The following is a 27,393-nucleotide window of genomic DNA, read 5'->3' on the forward strand; positions in this document are numbered from 1 at the left end:
ATATCAAGTGTCTGGCGCAGTTGTTAAATTGGTTACTGCTGCTAAAATGGCAGGTTATCGAGATTTAAGTGAGTCTGAACGTAGTGTTATAGTAGGCGTACGACTGAAGGGATTTGGCATCTCCGAGGTAGTGATGAAGTGAGGATTTTCCCGTATGACCATTCCACAAGTGTACCTTGAATATTAGGAATCTGGTAAAACATCAAATATCCTGCAAGAACGGGACTAACAATGACTGAAGAGAATTGTTCAATGTGATCGAAGTGCAACCCTTCCAAAGATTGCTGCAGATTTTAATGCTGGGCCATCAACAAGTGTGAGCGTGCAATCCATTCAATGAAACATCATTGATAAGGGCTTTTGGAGCCAAAGGCCCACTTGTGTACCCTTGACGACTGCACAACACAAACCTTTATGCCTTGCCTGGGACCTTCAACACCGACATTGGACTGTTGATGAGTGGAAACATGTTACCTGGTCAGACAAGTCTCATCTCAAATTTTATCAAGCAGATGAACATGTACAGGTATGGAGACAACACCATGAATCCATGGACACTCCACGTCGTCAGGGGGCTGTTCAAGTTGGAGGGCACTCTGTAATGGTGTGGGACATCTGCAATTTGAGTGACATGGGCCCCCTGATATGTCTAGATATGACTCTGACAGGTGACACATACGTAAGCATCCTGTCTGATCACCTGCATCCATTCATGTACATTGTACATTCTGACGGACTTGGGCAATTCCAGCAGGACAATGTGACACCCCACACATCCAGAATTGCTACAGAGTGGCTCCAGGAACACTCTTCTGAGTTTAAACACTTCCACTGGCCACCAAACTCCCCAGACATGAACATTATTGAGCATATTTGGGATGCCTTGCAGCGTGTTGTTCAGAAGTGATCTCCACCCCCTCATACTCTTATGAATTTATGGACAGCCCTGCAAATGATTTTTGCCTTAAATCGCAGTTTAAACATAGGGGTCCCAGAGACCCCACCTCATGGCATAAGCTACAGAAATGTCAACAAGTTAACATAGCAATAGGCTGACATTGCGATATCAGAACAACAGTAGCAAAGATTGAATAGGACATTTAATACACATAACTGACATTCAGGTAGTGCAAATTACAATCTGTAATGAATTCCAACCATACTGTGGATGGGTAAGGAAAGAGCTTGCACTGAGGAATCATTTATGGTAAAAGGTTAATCTGTTGTTGCTGCTGAGCATAATTTTTGGAGTCCTTCCAGATTCACTCTCATCATGTAGTTCCAGATCAGAAAACCATTACCTTGTGTTTATCACACTTTAGTGCAACTGGGATGCATTAATCAACAAAATTTCTGATATTTGAGTGCACGGAAACCTCATGAACTTCATGAAAAACCACTACATAACGATTGTGTTACTGTGTGGTAAGCATTTGGAAGAGCCAGGATAATTGATCCTTAATTTTTTGAGCAGATGGTGCTACTGTGACACTCAACTCTCGACAAGACACTCACATTACCAGTACATTTTCTGTACAGAGACTCAATGTGCTGCAGATTGACCAAGTCTGTTTCAGCAGGGCAGAGTTACCATTCACACGACTCAGATTTCTCTCCAAATGCTCACATAGATGTTTCCTGGACACTTAATTTTTCACGTGGCAACATCCTCTTCTGGCTAGCACAATCACCAGGCCTTACCCCCTGCAATTTTTTCTATGGGGCCCGCCCCCCAGTAACTGAGTGGTCACCGCTACGGAATGTCAATCCTAAGGGCCTGGGTTCGATTCCCGGCTGGGTCGGAGATTTTCTCCACTCAGGGACTGGGTGTTGTATTGTCCTAATCATCAACATTTCATCCCCATCGACGCACAAATCGCTGAAGTGGCGTCAAATCAAAAGACTTGCACCTGGCGAACAGTCTACCTGATGGGAGGCCCGAGTCACAAAACTTAACACTATCCGAGATCTGTGCCAGCCCAAAGAAATGCAATACATGAAGAAACTGGTCTTATTCCTCAAGAAATGCTCATTAGAGTGGTGCAGAATTTCCGATGACACATTGATAGTGGAGGACACCTCTTGAGTGACACATTGTTTAATAAATGAAGAATTCCCACCACACACACTGAAGACCCATAGAAACTGGTACACCTGCCTAATATGGATTAAGAGAAAGTTTTGATCTGTTGGAAGTTTATCCCATTTCTGTCAAATTTTGCTGAAGCAAGAGAAGAAGGCTGTAGTATGCTGAAGATTTAGGCTCGTGATTGAGGCAGTTTGGGTAGCACAATAAGGTGCACATCATCTGTGAAAGGCAAGTACTCTGGTTCGTGTTGCACTCTGGTGCCAGATTTTAACTTGTCACATAAAATATACTGTATTTACTCGAATCTAAGCCGCACTTTTTTTCCGGTTTTTGTAATCCAAAAAACTACCTGTGGCTTAGAATCAAGTGCAAAATAAGTGGAAGTTCTGAAAAATGTTGGTAGGTGCCGCCACAACCAACTTCTGCTGTCGAATATATGTAGCGCTACACAGGCATGCTTTGCAGGCACAAAGATAAATACTGGCGCCAAAACCTCTGAGTCAGTAAATAAAATAAAAAAAAAAAAAAGGTGGAAGACGAGCTTGTTTCTCCGCCCCGAGTTTTGACCACTGCATTTTCATACATTACCCAACGAAGTAAATACAAATTCCGTATTGTTCAATGTAGCAGCATGTCAATGTACTATGAAAATCCGACTGGCAAGACTGTTTGGGATGTTTGTCAATATGGCCAACTCTACGTTCTGAATTTTTTCCTAACTGTGAGAAGAGATGGTTGCTAATAGGAACTTATAGAATTGAGAATCACATGCAGTATTCTCTTCACCATAAGAATAATACGAATATAAACATTTTGCCATGTATTCTTTCGTGTTTGCTGCTATCTCATTTAAATCCTGTCTGCCTAATAAACTACGAAACTAGTGTGAGACAACAGCAAACGCGGAAGAATATACATATCATGTCATGTTTTTATTCGTATTATTCTTATGCCTAATAGTGATACAGTCAGAAATGAAGCACGGAAATTGACTAGATTTTTAAATGTAAGATGACTCTAATTTCTGTGCAGAATGTAATGTACAAAAGAGGCGTTTCCAAAGATTTTCAAACGGCGAAAAATTTTAGCTAAACTCTCGTCCAGAACATCTTCTATCATACGCAGTCTATTATTTGGTTCTTGTTGATCATTATCAAAGAAAGCAGCAGTGTAAGTAACAACAATTAGCAGTCTCTTGCCATTGTTTCGCTAATGAGACAATTCCTCTCTTTTTTTTATCGTAAGCGGCGGTAGCGCGCACAAAAGAAGCGATGCCGCGATCGGCGACAGGTTGTAAACACACATTATCAGAATGCGACAAACAATGCATGACACAGTACAACAACGCATTTTCAGCTTGGAGTGACGTAAACACCTATAACAAAGAGAACAGCACTTATCAGATCAAAGAAAAATAAGCAATCGATTCAAACCAGACGAAGTACGTGAAAAAGGAAAGGTATCCGTATAAATACGGGCCTGATGCATAGCAACGGCTACCTGGTAAAGCTTAACTGCTAAGCTTACGACTCGAACCAAACTACTGAAGCTGTATCGTCCTTCATCCAACCTAAATTGTGTCTCATATTACAATGGACCAACTTTGTTTCGATTTGGAGTGCGGCCTAAAACTTTTCTCTTCCTTGAATTTCGAGTCTCAAATTTCAGGTGCGGCTTAGATTCGGGAAAATTTTTTTTCCTTGATTTCGAGTCTCATTTTTCAGGTGCGGCTTAGATTCGAGTGCGGCTTATATTCGAGTAAATACGGTATACAGTGTAGCTCTGCAATAGAAAAGAAGAACTCCACCTCTAGGTATTTTAGTTTTTCATGTTTTAGCTAAACTAGGTTCATCCAGTCGGTCAGTTTGTGAGTTCTTGCATGCGAAATCTTCTGTCTTTTTATCCCATAAAAGGTCTAGTGAGAAATAAAATCTTGCATGAGTGGGTTTTTATGGACACTAAGTGAATCAGACTTAATGTTTCTGCTAATTAGCTGTGACAGTAACCCAGTATCAGAACCATTAGACAGTGTCATGCATGGGGTATGACCAACTGAGAAGCAATGCATCAATTGTATGAATGTGTGAATGACACTTATCTTCCAAGTGAATCTCTAAGATTCACATCAACACATTCCACAGCACACTACATTGAGGGATCATTATACAGTTTACAGAGTGACATTATGTCCTCACTGTTATCCATTTCATAAAGACTGATCCCTGGCTTCAGGCTCCTATTCTGGCTACATCACACGTTGTTTTACCTTGTGGGCTCGTGACAATGTCTACTATATGTGAATATTACATACAGGTTGAAAAAGTGGTAACATACACAGAAATATTCAAGAGAAAGTGTCCAATTTCAGGCATTTTTGGCAAGTGTCAACTTTGAAGAGTCACAGATGCCAGATTGTAATTACATGAACAATTTGAGTTTGAAGTTACGACTATTCTCTATTTACAAGCAGATTTTCATTGTTTTCTAATTAGTTGTTTCATTGCAAATTAAAGAAGCTGCAATGAGCTTACCACTATAGCTCTTATGGTATAGAAAACAGTGATGTAAAGTTTGAACTTTTGTTGGGCATATCATACATCATTACTAACAAATAATACCGATGTTAGTTACGAGAGTGTAAAGCAGTTGCATTAGTAGTTGCAATCTCTATGAGGCTATGCTAGAATATATTAGTCACACCAATATCTTGCCACTGTAATACATAATAAGTGCCTATTCCATCTGCAAAGAGCGACTTTGTTTTCATGTTCCAATACAACAATGTCTTCACAGCTAGCAGCTGTGTGTGTGTGTGTGTGTGTGTGTGTGTGTGTGTGTGTGTGTGTGTGTGTGTGGAGTGCAAGAATATGGCTTTTCAGAAGCAATAAAACTGGAAATTGTGCATGAGCACTAGATATACATACAGCTATGAATAAATGAATGGTGAAATTTGTTGCATATTTGTAATAATAAATGAAAATTCTATTTATTGTGTGCACTGATGAATTCGAGTAAAGGGTTGTTGCATGAAAAACGGGAATGCCTGCACTTCATTTCTCAACTTTTCCATAATGCTCACTGCCACTGAAAACTGTCTTTCCACATAGGTTTTCCTCCTTAAGGTCTTGATTGAAATCTGATTATTGTACCTTTCCTAATACTGAGGTAACAAACAGTTGTCTTTACTGAGTGTAACTCACAACTGTTACTGCCATGTTCCTTTTCAGACCCATGATAAGCAAGTGCCCTGATAACTATGGAGCTCTCTCTATTCCGATCTGGACTTTCAATTGTTTGAAATATCAAATTTTTTAAAACTATAATGGTAAATGCTTTGTTTTGACAAGTATTTAGTGTTACTAGCATACAAAATATAGCCACATAAACTACATGGTGAATATGACACCAATATCACAGCATTTGTATTGTAGAGCATGATCTTTGATGCAGAACTGTTTATTACCAGTGTAAACTCACTGTACATGTATTCATCTTTACTGGCAACTCTATTGATCCTCAAGCTGGCATAAAGGAGTGAAGCATGCAGACAGCATATATAGATGTAAGTTGATGTATCCATTAAGTAAAAGGGCAAATGTGGCCTCAAGGATATAAATCACATGGCACATAAATGGGCTGAAAAGCAGCACAGAATCTGGCAATGATATTGTAGAACTACAGGGAGTAGTTAGTAGAATGGACCTTAATTTAACGTACGATTTCAGAAAAACAGAACCCTGGCAGACAAAGTGATTATGCATTGCAAATTATTTTGAGATAGAGGATTTACAAGCAAGAAATGATTAGAAAAGAACAATCAACTAAACATACAAGATTAAAATTCCTGATTACTGCTAATAAGCAGTTGTTGGTAACTGACAGATAAAAGATGAGGACTCACTTAAAAGAAAGAGCAGCAAATAAATGCCTATCTTTCATTTACATTTGCACAAATACTTACTAGTGTTCGTATATGATCTTCTCTTCGTGTTCTCCTGTGACCAGCAGTAGTAGAATCACTACTGCCAGCAGGTGGGGATGGGAGAAGTAAAGGCATGCTTTGTATATGATGGTGTTGATAATCAGACCAGAAAATTGTGCTCTCATGGCCCTCCCATAGAATAGCCACTGATTCAAGTTTGTAAGCATTTAATGTGCCACCATTAGCCTGCTTGACAGTCAAACTATTGCTCCATTCTTCACTTGGTTTATATGCATTTAGAAGACGTAGCTCAGCATCGTTAGCTACAATTAATGTGGGTGGTCCTCCTGTCAAAAACAACAAAAAGACATTTTTGAACCAAACATATAACAATAATGATGTTACAATGTTTGAAATTTTAAGCACAATGCACAAAGTTCCATATGCAGATATGCAAATATTTTAACATGTTGTTCTACAACTAAAACTAAAGAAAAAAGTTCATATAAACATAGGTCTGCAAATGTTTAGTTACGGAGTTACAGTTAATAAATGATTCTGCCTGAAATCTAGCAACTTCATTAATATGAAGCCGTTGCAAAACTGTACAAGGTTAAAGTAAAGCACGATTTCCGTTTATTTTGTTGTTATTGATCTGGTGAATCTAATAAAACATGTCCCAGACATTTATCTGCAGTAGTTTCCCAGAACATCCAGAGAAGCAAAGAATTTCGTAAAATTCTCAATTTATTAACTGTTGTTGTTGTTGTATTTGTAGTCTTCAGTACTGAGACTGGTTTGACGCAGCTCTCCATTCTACTCTACCCCATGCAAACTTCTTCATCTCCAAGTAAGTACTACAACCTACATCCTTCTGAATCTGCTTAGAGTATTCATCTCTTGGTCTCTCTCTATGATTTTTAGCATCCATGCTGCCCACCAGTACTAAACTGGTGATAACTTGTTGGTTCAGGACATGTCCTACCAACTACTTCGCCCATTTTTTAATTCCAGGCAACTGCACTAAGTTTTCAACAGAAGTTGTAGAGAATTTAAGTTTGGAAAAATGGTGGTAATAATGTTAACTTAAACTGTATGAACGTGTCAAAAAATGTCTCCATCGAGTTCAATGCATTCAGTTGTACATCTATGAACAGATTTTGTTGCTCATTTCAGTTTTACAGGGTTGTTCTTAATTTTGTCTGTTGCATTCATAATGCTAGCAAGTAATACCTCACTTGTATTGACTTTGTCCTCATAAACTATGTCTTTGATCCATCCCCATATACAAAAATCCATTGGTGTTAAATCGAGCGATCTGTGCGGCCACAGATGTGTAGCACCATGACTAATCCATTTCTGGAGAAAATGTTCATTTAAATGTGTAGTAATGGCATTGGTGAAATGTGGAGTTGCACCGTCATGTTGAAAATACATTTGCAATCGCGTAGCAAGTGGAACATCTTCGAGCAAGCAGGGCACTTCTTCTTGAAGGAATTGTAAGTACGTCTTGCCAGTTAGATGTCCTGGGAAAATGAATAGTCCAATAAAGTGTGTGTTGAATATACCACAACACACATTTATGCTAAATCACAGCTGTAAATTGTGTTGTACTATTGCATGTGGGTTTGATTCAGATCATACATGCTTGTTATGTAAATTGTTTATACCCTCTCAAGTAAACTGTGCCTCATCAGTAAATAAAATGTATTTGTGTAACTGCCGATTAGTATTTAACCAGTTGCACAACTCCAAGCAAAGGGGAGGATCTCCCAGATGTAAATGATGTACTTTTTGTTTATAGTAAGGATACAGATTATTGTACTTCAGTGTACGCCATGCCTTAGATTGTGTAATGCCTAATCGTTGAGATATATGTCGTGTGCTGGTACCCAGACTACGTGGAACAGCATCCAAAACAACCTCATCATCATCTTCATGTATCAAATGCTCGTACTGATTATGAATACAAGGTAGAGGACCTGTCTCCCATAAGATTCGAAATACTCCACTAATGGTCGCACATTTAGAATCCTCCAAGATGGGTAACGTAAGTGATATTCATTAACTGCAGCTGTAGCATTACCATCACATTTGCCATAAAAAAACACCATATCGGCATATTCCTCTGCCATAAATTTGAAAGGGTACCTATTTCATAAATAATCCACAAACTAAAACAGTTACTATGTGGTTTCGCTGAAATACACTGTTGTTATTATGTTCTTTCACTAAACAATACAGAAAACTAGCTCACTTGGAGATTAGGAAATGACTGAAACACCTCACTAATGGTTGCCAACAATGACATAAAAGTTTCTACATTTTTAATAGAAAGTAAACAAAATTACTTGTATAATAATCTTTGCTTCTCTGGATGTTCTGCCAATACATGCCTGGGACATGTTTTATTAGATTCATCAGATCAATAACAACAAAATAAATGAAAATCATGCTTTACTTTAACCTTGTACAGTTTTGTAATGGCTTCATATTAGCAAAATTCTTCAATTTCAGGCAAAATCTTTTATTAGCCATAACTCCGCAACTAAACATTTGTGGACCTATGTTTATATGAACTTTTTTCTTTAGTTTTACTTGTAGAATAACATATTAAAATACTTGCACATCTTCATGAATCACCCTGCATTTTTGCAACAATTAAGCCACCATAATTGATGAAAGATATGACTACAATGTGCATTTACTGGCATCTATAATAAAATATGAATATATCTGTGCCTACGCAAAATCACAGAGGTAGTGCTGCAAATAAAAAAGTTGGTTCTCAAATATGTCAATCTATGCTCAATGGTACAAACTTGATCCCTCCACAATGATAACCATCCTGTGCAGCTTCAAAGTATGCAACAATTATCTGATTGGAAATAATGATCCACTGTTTCCTTAGTAAAGGATTCTCTCCACGTGAAGAATGTGCTAAACAATGAGACAGTTTCTTAACAGAAAGAATCTTAGAATCTCAAATGATGATGATGTCCAGCTCCTTGATAAAATGTGGAAAAGTTACCTTGACAATAAGTTTCAAAATCTGACACAGAAATTTGTTATGTGTCATCAAATGTATTTTTGAAACCTTTTTAGAGAGAGAGTGTGAGTTACTAGCTGCCTTTTCAACCAGTGGAACATCTTCCACATACTTACATTTCTTAAAACTATATAAACGAAACACTCAATTAATCAGCTGCTACTGGTACTCAAGAAAAAATGTTATCCTATGGCAAATCAAACAGTAGATAACAATATAAATACCTTCTGCTAAGCAGGTTCGGTTCTTCTCTAATGGGTTTCCAGTGGCCATTGTGTAGCCAGCAGCACAATGGCAGCTGTAATTTCCTGATTTCTTCTCAACACACATTTGCGAACAGGTGCCAAATGTACATGGTGGCTCATCACACCCTCTTTCATCAGAATTATCACCACAATCATTCATACCATCACAACGAAGCACATTGCTTATACAAAATCCATTGTCACAAGCAAACTGCTGTTCCTTACAAATACCAAAAAATTTACCTGAAAAGTTTCAGAACAATTTGTTTAGAATCAGAGAGGATTAATTAATTAGAATACAAGTTGATCTGGGAATTTTGTAAGCAATACAATGTCCAATTAATTTTAAAAAATAATAAAAAATATTGATTAGATATTAAAGACCGTCTGTACATGCAAAGAAGCACTGCATATTTCTGTTCAAGCATTGGAAAATCCAGAATGGAATAACAATATGAATTAGGGCAGACTTCTACTCATGACATAGAGAAAGCAGCAGACAGACATATACAAAAGTAGACTGTTGGAGGTTAGCTTTCAAACAAAGTTCTTCATCAGATGAAGAAGAAACATCTGCGCACATTCATGCACAGATAGCTTACACAGCCAGCTCACACACATATGACCACTGTCACTGCTTGAGGGGTCACAGGTCACAACAACCAGACACAACAGTGGCCATGTGTGTGTGTGTGTGTGTGTGTGTGTGTGTGTGTGAGAGAGAGAGAGAGAGAGAGAGAGAGAGAGAGAGAGAGAGAGAGAGAGAGCTATGTATTTATAAATGAGTGAATATGTGTTTCTTCTTTATCTGAGGAAGGACTCTGTCAAAAGCAAACCTCCAGCAGTCCACTTTTAAATGTGTCTGTCGGCTGCACTCAACACCTTCTCTAAGTGGTGAGTAGCAATCTATCTTAATTCATGTTAATATCTGTGATCTTGTAATATGTTTCATTACTAAATTCATTTATTGATCGCATGTAAATTGTACTGCAAGAAGATTCTACAAACATCTGTATAGCTGCCAGCAGTACCTTTCTTTGCAGCATCAATAAATACTAAAACACAAATATTTTTTACAATGTTAGTTGTGGATTATGGACCTGGTATGTGATGGCAGTCAGCTGATAAGTGCTTGATATGTGCATCATTGCAGACTCTCATGTTTTTGTCTAGGAAGTTACGTGTTGCTATATAACACTTTGTTAACTATTAGCAGTTACTGTTATTTCTAATTCCAGTCCCTGTGGTTCACAGCATCTTGGAAAATGTGAAGAGTCTATAAATTGTTCCTCAGTTACTATTTTATATAAGAATAAATATTAGCCATCTTTTGTAACTTTTGCAATTGAACATTCAGTTGTAAACGACGGATAATATTTAGTCCTTACCTATGTATAAACATAAAACTTGTGGTTCTGTGTGTTCTTCAAACTAATTTACTTGAAAATCAAAGATCAGAAAATTGCTGCATAAGCTTTTGTTCTTTCACTCACACACACAGAGCCCCATATGTTCATCCTCAAATTCTCCTGTGTATCCTTCCCAAAGAACTTGGCATTTATTACTACTTGACTCTCAGCAATCTTTCCATAAAGACCAACACCTTTTGAATTATATTGATTCATAATCCTCGTGAGCCTGGTCCTGCATCATCTCACCCCTGCCTGGGAATAACACTATCCACGAAACAACCCATCTCTCTCATTCTCAGCCACGTCAGTTTAGGCTTGAATATGTGAGGATTATGGCTAAGATTTTTTAATTCTTATGGTAGTATACTGAAAATGGATGCAGCAGAATACTGCACCCCTTTCTTCACAAGAGTCATAGAGGTGTGATCCAATGCAGATTTGATTTCTGCTACAATTTAATTACTAAGTGACAAACTACTAATTCTTAGGAATAAGCTCATACTGTCATTCTGTCAACAACATTTTTATTTTTTATTTTTTAAAGGTCAATGTCAGAATTACCCGACTCCTGAAAAGGGGACACATATTACTTGAACTGCCCTTTCCTAGACAGGATTACCCTCTGTGAATGGGAAGAGTTACCCCAGAATATAATGCCTCATTTCATAAGTCAATGAAAAGCAGTATAAAGTCTACTAAATTCTGTTTGTACTTTCACTTATTGCTGACACTATTCTACCAGCAGATACAGCAACAGTCAGTTTTTGAACAAGCCCCTGGACATGGGCTTTCCCTGACCGCTTAACTTCTATATGAACTGCTAGAAATTTGGATTGTTCAGATCAATCAATCGTAAACTCATTCTATTAGTTGAACTGTGTGTTAGAAACTGAATCCTACAATGATTTAGCATCAATTTATTTTCTACAAGATATGAACTAATGTCCTGAACTGCACTGTTTGATTCATTGCACTCAGTATCCTTCACTAACGAGTAGTATTATCAACAAACAGAAATATTTTAGAATCGCCCATCACACTCGACAGCATAGCATTCTTACATAGTAGAAACAGTAGTGGGCCCAGCACTGACCCCTAAGGCAACCTCCACTTAACCATGCCCCAATTGGACACTATCACATAGCCATTCTCATTCCTGTCATGAATGACCTTTCACCATCTGTTCTTAAAGAGTGAGAAAAACCAACTCTGAGCTACTCCTATTATTCCATAATGCTAATAGACAGTCATAAAAGCAAAAGTGATAACACTGCCTAGCTTTTGAAACTAATAGTACCTTTCTCAGGGAGGAGAGAGCTTTAAGTTGAGGAGGCTGAAAAGGAAGGGTAGGTTCTTCTCATCGCGGTGTCTACGTGACCCGCCTTTCCTTTTCAACCTTCCCCAAACTATGCCTCTTTCTCACCCATGAAAGGAACTAAAAGTTCCAAAAGTTAGGAAGTGTATCACTCTTACCTTTTTTATGTGTCTATCAGCAGTGCTACACATTTTGCTTTCTGAAAATAAGTGCTAGCCATCAATTCTGTCTTAAAATTTGTTAGTTTTATCAATAAACCATTCTTTATTCAACTTAAGTTTACAGTGTCTGCATTTTTTTCTTTTAATTATAACCAAGTTCTGTACAAATCTCTAAGTCATAATTCAATTTTTTAAAGAGCAATAAGGATCACAATGGAGTGGAAGCATTAACATGTTTTTATAACAACACAGTATACTAAGTAAAATAAAAATAATAATTTCCTAAAGGATATGCAAATGTTCAGTTTATGTGAGAGTATAATTTGTCAGCTAAAGTTAAAATTTTGATTTCATTTACTTTATAAAATTAGAGGCTTTTGTAGCCATGGTGGAGCATGCGTCATGTGAGACCAAACAAGTAGTAAGATTCACTGACAAGGAACCTCTTGGTGTCGTGAATAGCTAATATGCCCACTTTTTCAGGAAAGCCAATGAAATCCACAACTTTGACAAGAAAGAGGAAAGTGTCAGAGAAATGGACCCTGAATTCCCACCATACTGTGAATGACCATTGCAGGTAGCAATGGGAAAACCATACCAGCAATGACCAGTGAAAATCACTCAGGCGTTGGTGTGACGTACATTTAATCTCTGACCGTGGGCTCAATTCCAGTATGCCACGAGCAATGGAGGGTGAAGCTTTGACAGCACCAGCCACTCATGCTAGAGAAACCCAGAAAAATCATTGAGCAAACATCAGCCAAAGAACCAGAGACAGGAGCCAACACACAATATGTTCCTTCACCTTCTTAACTTATACCAACCAACTTAGGAGACTTTATTCCCATTTCCTAATGCTATGTTGTACAAATTATGAAATGTGAGGAGTGATACCACAAGCTGCTGTATTTTCCTGTCATACCTCTTATTTTCCCTTAAAAGTTGTCTGCATTTTAAAAAATTCAACATTTTATTTGGAGGTGGCATCAGCAGAAAGCAGCAGATCATAACATGTAAGCTATTATTGCAGGGAAATTGTTTATTCAAGTTACTGCTTATGGGTAGCATTACAGATAAAAATGAGTGATTTCTCACTTACATATTTCAATATCTTCATCAGAATTGTCACCACAATTATCATGACCATCACAAACACTTGTTGCAGGAATGCAGACATGATTTTTACACCTGATAAGTAACAGAAATAACCACATTAATAAAACTTGCATTGCTACAGTTATGCAATTTAATAAAGGTGGACTGAGCATTTTAATTGGTTATAATGTTGATTATGTACATTTTAAATGATACAACTTGAGTAGGTTATTGTGACTATTTCTTTCTTATAACTGCACGTAATAGCCCACCACACCATTGGCAAAGGCCTAAGTAAAAAAAAAAAAAAAAAAAAAAAAAAAAAAAAAAAAAAAAAAAAAAAAAGACCAAATATCCTAAATTTTCATATTCTCATCAGTGGAATCATTTAATATAACAGGTATGTGCTCTTAACAATTTGTACATGTAATATGCGGTTAAATACACCAGCTAATTCGCTGCCTGACATACTGACCTGTGTCTTCCTGGAGGGCATGGAACATTTGCACAAAGGGTCTTGGATTCATCAGAACTATCACCACAGTCATCGTCACCATCACAACGCCACCTCAGATTAATGCACTGTTTATTGTGGCAGGTGAACTGCCATGGTGGACAGGTGTCACTACAATTCATTTCATCTGATGCATCACTACAGTCAGCATCACCATCACATTTCCATTCACTAACAAGCAAAGAATACAATTACATATTAATATGATAGTCCACAAAGAGTAATAAAGCCCTGAAGACAACAGCTGACTTACTTTTACTAAGGTTTTACAACATAAATTGTGAGATTTATGGTTCAAAAACACCCTTCATGTAATACAAATAATGGAAGGAGTAAAAGTAACCACTCATCATATAATTGAGACACTGGGCAGTCCACAGGCACATAAACAAGACTGGAAACAATGGAGAGCTTTTGGACAATGTCATCCTTCAGAACTAACTTACACAAAACACACACACACACACACACACACACACACACACACACAAAACCAAAGTGGCAGCCTTGCAGATTCATTTCTAGTTACATCTGTGTTCAAGTTTCCATACTTTTACTATTCTCATCTATATATGTGTTAGAAAGAGATATGTTATGATGCAGAATGAGTTTGAAGACTGCAAAGAACATCTCTCGCTCAAGTCTTCCTGTTGGTGATTAAAGATTTATTTTTTCATACAGAACTGTTTCTCTTCCATATGTAATTTCTACATTTGTACATACTTGGTTGTAATTACATTTTTAAGCATTCCTTTATTTTTAGAAAATTTAATTTTCACTATTTCATCTTGCTTTATTATATAAAATATTTTTTATAAGGGAATTTAGAAGGCTATTTGATAACCTGAGCAGAAACAATACTACAATTTTTATGAAAAAATTATGTTGAATGGAGTGAACAATTATTACACCTGTTCATAATGGTTCACCACAGAAGTACCAACAGAGAGTAAAAATGAAGACAAGATACAATCTCATCTCTCTTACTGTAAATGGGAGAGTTATCCCTCCTTCGTTTCATTCTATGACTTCCTGAACAGATGCCACATTCAAAAGCTTTACAGTACGATTTTTTTCTTGTCAGGTTTCAAAAACAAAATGAAAAATTTTCATTTCCTATCATCAATTAACTGGAATAGTGTAGATAGTCAATAATTTTCACCACTGTTCTAATCTCAAATTTACTGTCCTACACAAAGGGCACAAGCAGATGGTGAACCACATGTACCAGAAATATTAAAACAATGCCGTCATTCTGAAGCTGTTAAGGAATTCTTTGGTACAGAGCATGTATGCAGACAAGTTATAACAAATGTATGGGAAAAAGTGCATTTCAGGGTGGGTACTCAAACTTAGGGGGAAAAAATCCTTGAGAATTCCAGGTATGAGGAGACAGATGGTGTCAAGAAGCTCCTGATAAATTAATGGCGAGCAGGGGTTGGTCGGTGGGGGGCAGCATACTACAATAATGACTTTTCTTTCCTCTCAGCTGAGCTTTGTACCAGCCATATGTAGTTATTTAACCACAGTTTTCAAATCAATAATTTATGTGGAATAATATTCAAATAATTAACACATTTTGAGATATTAAGTATTTTAAAATTTGTAATTTATGAAATTCAATTACAATACTTGGTTAAAAACACAGAATTCCCTGGGATTTTGTGAAACTGTGGACTTCACTGAGATTTCCCTGATTTTTCCAGGTAAAATGCAATTCCCAGAATTCCTGCTTTTCCAGGAGAATTGTCACCCTGCATTTACAATTATTACAATACCACAACAAAATGGGATAAAAGCACATCTTAAATTTGAAGGACACTGCAGAAGAAGGTACCATATACTGTGAGACTGTTGATGGAATATGTATTCAAATCACAAAAGGATGTGATTGTTGTGCTAAGAGATACTAAGAAGAAGAGAACAATAGTAAATTTTTTGAACCACTCTTCTGTTACTAACAAGCTGTTGAAAGCATCTGTAGGTGCTGTTACTATACCATACTTAAATTATTTTTCCCACTGCCATTTCCCTATTCTCCTCCTCTCACCTTCCCATCAGATTTTAGTAACTTTTAACTATTTAAGTACAACTTTCTCTATGGCTGAGCTTCATGTTTAACTATTTAAATCAACTGTTATTTTGCTTACATGTAGATGCAGTAGTGAGGATTTGCACACTGGAATTCAACACTACTGCAAGTGTTATTGCAGTCAACTTCATCACTATGGTCTTCACAGTGGAACTCCCCATCACATCGCTGACTGCCACGTATGCATCGGCCATTGTGACATTGAAATTCTGATTCACTGCAATTTCGTGGTTTGCAGTCCCTCTCATCAGAATTGTCACCACAGTCATTATCGTAGTCACAGCGCCATCGTCCAGGAATACAACTGCAAAGAAAAAAATAATTTGTATCAATAGAAGTGCATGGACTATTTTTAAAAATGTGTTCTTCACAAAAACAGTATTGGATTTAAGTCATAGGGAAATATTATTCAGGCTCCCCCCCCCCCCCCCCCACAACTCCCCCTCCTTCCACACTGACAATACTGCTAAATAATGTCAATAATTATAACTTCGTGCTGGAATTCAGTTTGCATTGAGTCCAGACATGTTACAACTGCTATATTCAAGGCCCTCAGGCAACAAATGCATGAAAAAATCTAAACCAAAAACTTCACATGAAGCCTTAACAATGCGAAGTACAGTGATGTACTGAATTCAAACTAACATTTGATAACAGACTTCAACACACGAAATAAGCTGGAGATTCAAAAGAATTTTCCAGATATCTGTAGTTATTAATGAAATATTTATTTTTTCTTCAGAGAAAATGATAAAAATTATACTTATTTAAATGATCAAAATCCGCCGTAGAATGTATAGTCTGATACACTACATTGCGAAATTTGTTTGCTATGAAGATAGCATGACCATCCAAATCCAATGGATCTTGTGTGGCATCCTACACTGCGAGATCCAGCAAGTGGCTACAAAAAGGTGTGTAAACAATGGCACATACTCGTAATCAGGATAATTATGACATGCTCTTCCACTTCAATTCAGCAACTCTCTATGAGTAGCCATGCATGGAACTGCCAGAACATCTGTTGAAGTCATGTCTCTTAAGAGATAAAGATCTCCCATGCACATGGAACACTAATAACTGAAACTGATACAAAGTAGCGGTCTGAAGTCACAGGAAGGAGCAATGACAAGCCGTAGTGTTTCGAGAATTTCCGCATAAATTCTAGAACCACTCAGCCTTCTACCATCTCGAACACATGATATTTTACAGGTGCGTGTGGGATGACAGAATCCTGCCTACTGCGTGTCACATGTTTGTGTGTGCATGTTTGAAATTCAGTCATGAGAGGAATCTAGATGCGGCAGTTGAACGGCAATGACAAGTACATGTCGGGTAACCCATGGAAGTTTTAGTGAAAGTGTACAGAAGAACCATGAAGCTTCTATGTTATTCTTATTTTTATAAGTAGAAAGAGTCTTAAGAGATTCCTGTGAACACTCCAAACACCTAAAACCACCACTAATGAGATCTAGACAACAGTTAAAAAAAAGAGAAATTTTCCACAATGCTGTGAACACAAATGAAGTTGTCATTAGTGACACTAGACCATGGACAAGGTTTGTGAGTTTTATTTTCAAGAGTTTCATGATCACAGCAATATTTTTTTGCTCGTCCAAACTCTCAGGTGATTGAGATATTAGCACACATAAACCTTGCCTGCAATCTAACCAGAAACTCAGAAGGCTTGACATCTTGTTTCATGAGAAAACAAATTATACTGTTTTGAACAACAGAGGATTTGTGATCTGCTTTTAATACTGTACGATATGATGTCAATTTGGATGATAAATCTGCTGGATGATACTGCTGTGTGATGTTTACAACTGATGAGTGAACAGATACTACAGCAAGTTATGAGTGCTGAGGCCTTCCATATAGTGTCACCATTTCTAGCATCCCACTCTACCACTGGAATGAATGGAATAAAAGTCCAGTTTAAACTGGAATGACCCTCTAACGTGGATCACATGACAGTGACAACTGGAAGTTTTACAGATATAATCAAATAGGAATGGGAGATGACAAGAGAGGTTAGTTCTTAAATAAATGTATGTGACATTATGAATCATATCAATTCCTTGCTTTCACTCATGTCCGCCAATAATGCATGTATGTTTCCTGCCTGGGGGGCTTTAGGTTCACATGCAAAAGAATTGTGTACCAAGATAAAACAGAATGAAACTCGTTACACAGACAGGACACCATAGCATACAAAGCACTGTAATATCATATGTTCAGTTTAATGTGAAGATTTAGAGAGGTAATTATGGAATAATCCTCCTGCTGATCTAGTTACTTAAAGTTGGATGATGGCTTAAGTTACCATATCATCTGGTCATGAACATGTTTGCTAGTTGATAGTTTACAGATTTTTCAGAATAAGGTAACAAATAACCACATTCAATGCATTAAAACAATACTAATCTTGCATAAGGACAGACATTACCTTCTGAAATATGGGTTTCAGGAGCGAGTCTAGGAAGAGGAAAATAGAGTTGAAAAAATTCTGAATTTGCCACTGTGTTATAGCTGAAGGCAATACTTTAACTTGCAGTGATATATACACAATGACATCATGCATCTGAAGACACTCTGTAATGAGAATTTGGTTCTCATGCAACACTGGACATTTATATGCTCGGATTTCTCAGTAATGTGTACACAAAGGATTCGGTTTGTCTACCAAGCACACAGCATCGTTCTACTTGGTAAGTTGCTAAACACTCAAGACTGAACTGTCAACAAACGTGATTCTGTGCTGGTATTAATGGGAAACGATGTATATGGTGACTGAAGAACATCTTTTGTAGTTGATGGTACTGTTACAATGATTCTGTCAACATACAATTTTGCACTGATGTTATGTCATGGTCAGGAAGGGAAGATATCAATGACCTGCTATTAGTACTTGTCTGATGAACACAGAGATGATTTTATAGGCACCTTTCAGATTTTGATAGTTCTGATTTTCTTCATATTCTCTAGCATGCACTGGTACTACAAAGAGTAGCTAGGACTGTCCAAGAGGTAACTAATTTACTTAAGTGATCAGCTTGCATCACTGTATTGAACTTGCATTTCCTTCAAACTTTCATGGCTATTATAAACTACATAAAATACTTGACCAAAGTGGGCTGACATGTCTTCACCCAGTTACATGACTAAATACCCATCTGCCATGGCAACTATAAATCATCCAGTACATGTTGAACAACACGAATGAAATGTTTAACTCTCATCATGCATAAATGATATGCTCCCTCTTATTTGCAGGGATACATCCTGCAGTGATATGAAAGATTGCCCTGAATAAAATCTTTGTAAACAGCACCTGTAAAGTGATGTTGGAAGAACACATGGACCAAAAAACCGCTGCTGGTAACTAGCTCAAATTCTGTCAGAAGTGCAAGTGCATTCTCTAGTTGTTTCTTGCTAGAACAACATAATTATAAATAAAAAGCACTATATTGTGTACTAAATAAAAAGCACTATATTGTGTACATTCTAATGGATTAATTTATTCAGTTAATCAGTTTTCAGCTTATGAGGCCATTATCATACTTTAACTCACTACTGTCAAAGAAGTTACAATGATTGTAAACTACCTTGGAAAATATGTTACTCATATGGACCAAGGCACAAACACGCAGTAAATGTCATCTTTGAGAGTGCAGCTGTATAAAAGGTAAAAGTTGAATAATAAAAGAAGCAAACCAGGGTAAGATACCTAAAGTCAAAAACAGTGTCTATATAACACCATTAAATCAAAAATCCCAGAAAAATAAAATTACTATCTGACAAGACTTGTTGAAGAGGGATTACGTACGGAAAGTGATACACAAATCTGTTACACAAAGAGATATGAAGAAATTCCTTGACCTAATTTTTCTGTTGTTGTTGTGGTCTTCAGTCCACAGACTGGTTTGATGCAGGTCTCCATGCTACTCTATCCTGTGCAAGCTTCTTCATCTCCCATTACTTACTGCAACCTACATCCTTTTGAGTCTGTTTAGTGTAATCACCTCTTGGTCTCCCTCTACAATTTTTACCCTCAATGCTGCCCTCCAATATTAAACTGGTGATCCCTCGATGCCTCAGAATACATCCTACCAAGTGATCACTTGTTCTAGTCAAGTTGTGCCACAAATTTATCTTCTCCCCAGTTCTATTCAATACCTCCTCATTAGTTATGTGATCTACCCATCTAATCTTCAGCATTTTTCTGTAGCACCACATTTCAAAAGCTTCTATTCTCTTCTTGTCTAAACTATTTTTCGTCCACGTTTCACTTCCATACATGGCTACACTCCATGCAAATACTTTCAGAAACGACTTCCTGACACTTAAATCTATACTCGATGTTAACAAATTCCTCTTCTTCAGAAACCCTTTCCTTGCCATTGCCAGTCTACATTTTATATCCTTTCTACTTCGACTATCATCAGTTATTTTGCTCCCCAAATAGCAAAACTCATTTACAATTTTAAGCATTTCATTTCCTAATCTAATTCCCTCAGCATCATCTGATTTAATTTGACTACATTCCATTATCCTTGTTTGCTTTTGTTGATGTTCACCTTATATGCTCCTTTCAAGACACTGTCCATTCCATTCAGCTGCTCTTCCAGGTCCTTTGCTGTCTCTGACAGAATTACAATGTCATCAGCGAACCTCAAAGTTTTTATTTCTTCTCCATGGATTTTAATTCCTACTCTGAATTTTTCTTTTGTTTCCTTTACTGCTTGTTCAATATACAGATTGAATAACACTGGGGATAGGCTGCAACCCTGTCTCACTCCTTTCCCTAACACTGCTTCCCTTTCATGCCCCTCGACTCTTTCCAACATTTCTACAGAATCCTAACTGATTTTCCCCGAGGTTGGCTTCTACCAGTTTTTCCATTTGTCTGTAAAGAATTCGTTAATTTTTCTAGTAGAACAAGAGAGAAATGATAGATGGAAAGATTATTCAAGTATCAAATGAATTACTGACATTAGCTGCCAATGGGTATTGATTTAAATCAATGGGGAAAGTTGAAAATTTGTGCTGGACTGAGATTTCAACCTGGGTCTCCTGCTTACAAGGCAGATACACTGATCACTACACCATTCGGACACCGTAGCCATCTGGCCATTGCAACTGCATGGACTACTCTAGCGAGCCTCCCGTCAGACTCAAATTCTCAGTCTATCCACATACTACTGATGTAGTGTCCCTTGTCCTGATCCTCATTACTCATGACGTTTCACTGATTGCCATAAGAGTTTGAGTGTGGAAATCAAACAACATGCAATTCCAGGCCATTGCAGTACATTAGAACAAAAATAACCAGTTCTTAATGTGTTAACTTATATTATCAACGCAATTCTATAATTGAAGTGATCACTTGATCCTACATACTATGTGGTGTCAGTTCTTTCAGAGATGTCCAAAAGAACAGACATAATATATATGGAAATATTATTGGTCAACATATCATCTAATAGCTACCCTAAAATTTTCACATATTATGAATTGCAATGATTTTGAACAGATCTGGAAATTTTGAATAAATCTGGACATTGCATTGGATTATTTACTCAATAAATTTGGGATAGTTTACAAAACAAAACAACAGTTGTCTTTGGACATAGGGATGATTCCTTGGAGAGGATGCCTGAGGTTTTGAACATACAACCCCACAAAGATTACAATTTATGAGTTAGTTGTTACTATAGCATGCGAGAGGGAACAGACTATATCTGCAATATGGAGATTTATACCAGTGAAGGGTAAAAATAGGAAGAATCTGTTCTCATACAGTTCTTGGCCCTTATCTCAGTATGTGGCACCATATCTATCATGATAATTATTACAGCAGTTCCTCTACTGCAGAGTTACTACTGCAAAACAAACCCAAAATTTTTTGGTACTATTAGGGTGAACAGAGGTTTATCACAAACTCTGAAAGCCAAAGCATCAAAGTGACACACTTTTCTGTAGAAAAGGTGACATCCCTCTCCTCATATGGAAAGACAAGCAGGATGTCAGAATTATATCAACAATTCATGATACTTCTGTCCCAAATACAGAAAATAAAAAGAGAAAAACCAAAGGGAATCAATGAAATGGACAAAAAAATAATATCTTATGAACTTTTCAATCTGTTTAGAATTTATAAGTCCTTGAAACCAGAGAAAAAAAGAGTATATGTAGTATCTCCTTTTGGAGGCAATATATGGCATAACTGATGATGATAATGAAGGCTCTCTGGACCCAGAGAGAGATATGCCCAGCCCACCAGCCCATCCCCTAGTGCAACAGGGAGAGCACAACTCAAAGATCCAGCTGGAAGTCTGTTAGGTGACATGATGCACCATGAACCAGTGTCCATTTCAAAAACGGAAAAAAGAAATTTCGTACCAGTGCCTGTACAATTTCTGCTGTCTGTCGGGAAAGAAGTGAAACGAGATATATTTGCAAATTTTGTATGGTTCTGCTTCACAGAGAGAAATGTTTTACACAATACCATACATTAAAAAAGTACAAGCAACTTTTGTTTGTATATAGGCTCAAAGCCAAATACATTATATGAAACAATAGTAGCTGCAAAGGATAAGGTCTTCTCAACAAATCAAACCAAAAGATTCAGTGATAATATCTGCAGACTGTCTCTGTGCCTTGGTGCATTGCTATATGTATAGCAACTATACTAAATTTTATAACAAAGGAACAGGTCAACAAACGGACACTGCAGAAACAGATGTATTTTTGTGCATGTGATAAAAAGCATGTATTGTTATGACCACTAATGTGATGGATTGTGACAATTATTTTTACATGTGGTTTACAATTACATCATGATTACAGTTTATAAGACATGTTACTCTTATGCATGCACTAAAAATTATTGTTTCATAATGTGGATATGTTCAAACACTGAAAGTTTAAAGTAAAAATGATGCAAAGTTGATGAAATATAAATCTGTTTATGGTTGCAAGCAAAAACAAAACAGTTATAGTTAAGATGGCATAAGTCAATCCCTGAAAGCTGCAGAGGACTGAGCATGCCAGCTGCATGCAGCTGCCTTAACCAATAAAGTAATATTTGGAAACCACATCTGTGGCAACTGGTCAAGTGTTGTCACAGCTCTGTAGATGACTATTGCTTTTGCCAGCAGCCGTTAGTGCTTGCAACTATGCTGCAATCTGTCAGGTATGTTCTTATGCCATTTCTACTCAGCCAAAAAAATACCATTTTGTATAGTCAAATGACTGTACCGAAAAGAGACAGATGACCTGCAAGACAGTTACATCGTGCAGACTGCATGGAAATCAAACAACGTGCAACTCCCCGCCACTGCAGTACATTAGAACAAAAATAACCAGTTCTTAATGTGTTAACTTATATTATCAATGCAATTCTATAACATTCAATTATTGGTTGAAAACTGCAACTGCTGGATTTTACCTCGAAAGTGATCAATAAAAAAAAAAAAAAAAAAAAAAAAAAAAACCACACCTTTTCCATTTGGATGAAAGGAATCTGCTACCAAAGTTTCTAAATGTACTTTAGTACATTTTGTACTTAAATGGTGCCACAATACTTACGTCCCACTTGTGCATTTAAAGTAAGTTGGGTCACAGCTTCTTGAAAAATGTGTCAAACATGATTCTGGTTCATCTTCTCCTGAAGAACAGTCCGTATCTCCATCACAGCGCCACGTATTTGGTATGCAGCGTCCTGAATTGCACCTGTGCAAAGTAGGTTCTATGTTTTATTAACTCAGAAATTATAACAACATCTATAGATAATAGGTTTGTTGTCATTAAACAATTTATGTCACCTGAAATGGTTGCTAGGACATACTCTATCCTTGCAATTAACTTTTTCGTCTGAGTTGTCACCACAGTCATCATCTCCATCACAGACCCAGACTGATGGGATGCATTTTAAATTGCTGCAGAGAAACTGAAAAGTAATTTTGTATTACAGAAATATTTTCATATGATACAGCTATTGAATGTTGCAAGCTTCCTGTATCAGCAACACTACTGATTAATTATGAACATAGTTTCAACATGATTTGATGTACTCTTCAGCAAGCAGTTTGAGCCAACTGAGTTATGATTACCTGGTTATGTGGACATGTTTTTGGGGGGCAGTTCTGTTCATCTTCACCAGCTAGACAATCAGGATAGTCATCACACTTTCTTGTGAGTGGAATGCAGTGATCGCTGACAGTTTCATTGCCTTTACATTTGAACTGGGTGCTTAAGCATGTGTACTGGAAGAAAACAAATCTCATAGTCACAGTAAGTGAAAACAACTTTAGTTTATAATTAACATAGTTCCCCTTTTAAATTAACTAACTTTCAAAAGGTATAGAGCAAAAAACAATAAAATGAGATCACTACCAAATAAATACAAAGTATATATATTACTGCAATACACTTCACAAATTTAGAGACACATGAAAAAACTAAAAATGAAATGAATTAATAAGTCACGACTTTTTCATAAATCAAATGGAAATGAGGCTTTAATTCCACACCTCTGTGATCAACTTCCCCCCCCCCCCCCCCTCTCCTCCACTGTTTCTCTCCTTTTTTCTCTCACTGACTGACACACACACACACACACACACACACACACACACACACACACACACATTCTGCATTAAAACACAGAGCAACGTAAGTTTTTAAACTGGCCGTTATTCAGCCTGTTTCACTTTACATTATGTCTGAAATAGTTTGCAGTTCTATTTGTTACTCCAGGCTTTAACGTTCAACAAAAACAGATTTTTACACGTAACAGAAAATGACGATTTTGTAAGGTGTAAATACATCCGTAAGTAGTTCATGAAGGGTAATAGATGTCAACAAGTTTCGTAACTTACATTATTACAGTCTTTTTCATCTGAGCTGTCGCCACAGTCATCTTCACCATTGCACAAATATGATGGATGAATACAGCGAGAATTGGCACACTGGTACTGCCCTGGACGACATGAAAACTTTGGGCAGCCTTTGGGTTCATCAGAGCTGTCACCACAGTCATCCTGCAAAGAAGAAATTTTATAGAACCACAGTTTCAGATACCTTTATCTTAAAACACAGTATTAACATGAAGAATATAAAAATTTCTGAATTTTTCTGTGACATAAAATGCAGTTTCTTTATACCATTTTTATGTAACATCCTTACACACCATAATATTGTGTGCTGGTAAGTGCACTCCTCCAATCAAATATGTTTACCTTATGACACTGATACATTTGTAACTGTTGGTTGAGCCTCCTAATTTGTAAGTCTGTATGTTTCTCTCCTTGCCTAATAAACCTTATATGAAATGTGTTGGAACTTGCAAGCCAGCATACTGTGTATTATTCTATATGTATGTGTTAAATTAATATACATTAGTACACATATAGAATTACAAGACTGTGATATACTGTAAAGAGTTGCAGAATATTAGAAACTGCATGAGCCATACTGATTCCTGTTTATCTGTGCCTTCGATGAAAATGTAGTTATATGTTTATGGCTGCAACCAGTCATATGAAATTATTAATTCAAATATTCTTATAGTTTGTAAGGGCACAGCTCTATGGATTTCGGATTTTTACCCTCATCCAGTATCTTATTTGCTACAGTCTAACAGCACAAAATAAAATAAAACCTTTCCTATCCTGAACAATATTATGAAAAGGATGATTTGTGGTGAGCAGTACTATTCTTTTCATAATATTGTTGATACCCCAATGTGGACTTTCCACTGTTTGATCTTCTGTAACAATACTTAAAGTAGTAATCTGTTTGCTATTGCTGGTGCCTCTTCTTTGTTTAACAACTGCAGGGTAAATTTATCTCATATTGCATATTCAGTATAACAAAAATGAAGTCACATTTTGCAGCAATGTCTGTAAAAGAGATCAGAAAAAGCATCTGTCACCACAAATTATGCGGTAGCAGTATCTGGTGTTGTAGCAATGGATCGTTTTTCATCTTGTGATGCGATGTGATAGCATGACACAGACTCTTTTGTATAACATCCATCACTTTTGCAGACTTAAGTATTACAACTTGTTTTTTGCAAACACGTCTTGTTTTACATATATCCACACTTTCCACACAGCACTGTTTTATATTTTGCCCCAAAGACACACACTTCCCTAAACTATGGTTATCAAAGACGTGATATCTGACAGTGTGAGTTAGGTCTTTTTTGGTGTTCTCTTAGAAACACACATTTCTGAGCAATAGAAAAATGTATACACAAAAATGCATTTAACAATATTTGAAGTCAGGGTTTTTTTACTGATGTAGATTTTTGTTTACACAGAAAGGTCCTTAAAATTGCTGAAGAAATGACTGCTGCAGAAACTGACTGTTTCATTTACTATTTTCCCTTTACAAGAATTATTAGGTACATATATTTCAAGTTCCTCTATCAGGTCTAATTTCTTCCCCCTTTATAATAATGTGAAGTGGCTGGAGGTCATTTATCAAAAGTAGGTGGCTTATGTTTTGGATGTAGGTAGTTACTGAAAATTTGTGTGCTTTATCGTGTCTGAAGCAGTCAACATGATCTAAGAAGACACCACCATTAAAATATGACTTCAGTTTCATTATCCTGAATTTGCAGCATCAGTTGAATGCATCCAGATGCTGTGAAACAAACAACAGACATAAGCAACAGCAAATAGACAACTAAAATTAGGACTGATTTCATTTAATTTTATATTGTGGCATGTAGATTTGCTGTTAGATTTAAGCAAGTAAGTCCAAAAACCAAGGTGCATATAGCTACAAACAAATTTCAAATTCAGGCAATGAATTTTTTTTAAATAATCAGAAATACACAACTCTATTTTAGTTCTCTTACCAAGAAGAAATCCTTAGCAGTACTGGGGATCACTCAGTCATTCAGACAATGATTCTCCACATAACAGGTATGCTGAGTTCTTAGTTATGGCTGAAATTGTTATTTTCTTTTTCTAATAGATTTTGAGGCATGTTGGGGTAACTATTACACTAATTTTATGAATTACTAAAGTGATTATGTGATGACATGGTTTTCCGTAGAGACAAAAGCCATACATACTCAAATATTTAACACACCTGTGTGTCACATCGCCACCAAAATGGAATACACTTGTATGTTGTGGCACATACAAATTGAGCTGATGTGCAATTGGCAATGCAACTATATCCATCCTCCGCAAGGACAAAATGTTCAGGGCAAGAACAGCGACGACCTCCATTTGGTGTCAATAAACAAAGGGTGCTGCATCCACCATTGTCTTCACATGGATTATGTTCTACTGCAATATTTCAAAATAAAATTAATAATATTTATCTGAGGGCAACATCTATAGATTATCTAGCATACACATGTTTATACATGAACTAATCAAACTTTAAATTAAAATTTTAATATGTTTGTAGATAATAATTCATTTCATTGGATCCTTTTAGTTTTCTATATCCTTTATTTTCTGACCTGTCTAT

General features: G+C 36.8%; 1 protein-coding gene across 1 annotated transcript in view; it reads right to left on the reverse strand.

Moving 5' to 3' along the window:
* The window catches only part of LOC126092185 (low-density lipoprotein receptor-related protein 1), a 772,271-nt gene that overhangs the window by 68,362 nt on the left and 676,516 nt on the right, over positions 1 to 27,393 (reverse strand). The window contains exons 54-63 of the mRNA XM_049907661.1: positions 27,004 to 27,206; positions 24,780 to 24,941; positions 24,012 to 24,164; positions 23,724 to 23,848; positions 23,488 to 23,631; positions 15,953 to 16,198; positions 13,764 to 13,973; positions 13,293 to 13,381; positions 9,285 to 9,548; positions 6,051 to 6,358 (exon numbers count right to left, since the gene is read on the reverse strand). Of these exons, the coding sequence (XP_049763618.1) occupies positions 6,051 to 6,358; positions 9,285 to 9,548; positions 13,293 to 13,381; positions 13,764 to 13,973; positions 15,953 to 16,198; positions 23,488 to 23,631; positions 23,724 to 23,848; positions 24,012 to 24,164; positions 24,780 to 24,941; positions 27,004 to 27,206 (1,904 nt within the window). The remainder of the gene's footprint in view (positions 1 to 6,050; positions 6,359 to 9,284; positions 9,549 to 13,292; positions 13,382 to 13,763; positions 13,974 to 15,952; positions 16,199 to 23,487; positions 23,632 to 23,723; positions 23,849 to 24,011; positions 24,165 to 24,779; positions 24,942 to 27,003; positions 27,207 to 27,393) is intronic.

This window comes from Schistocerca cancellata, chromosome 7, assembly GCF_023864275.1.
Source record: "Schistocerca cancellata isolate TAMUIC-IGC-003103 chromosome 7, iqSchCanc2.1, whole genome shotgun sequence".
Lineage (NCBI taxonomy): Eukaryota > Metazoa > Arthropoda > Insecta > Orthoptera > Acrididae > Schistocerca > Schistocerca cancellata.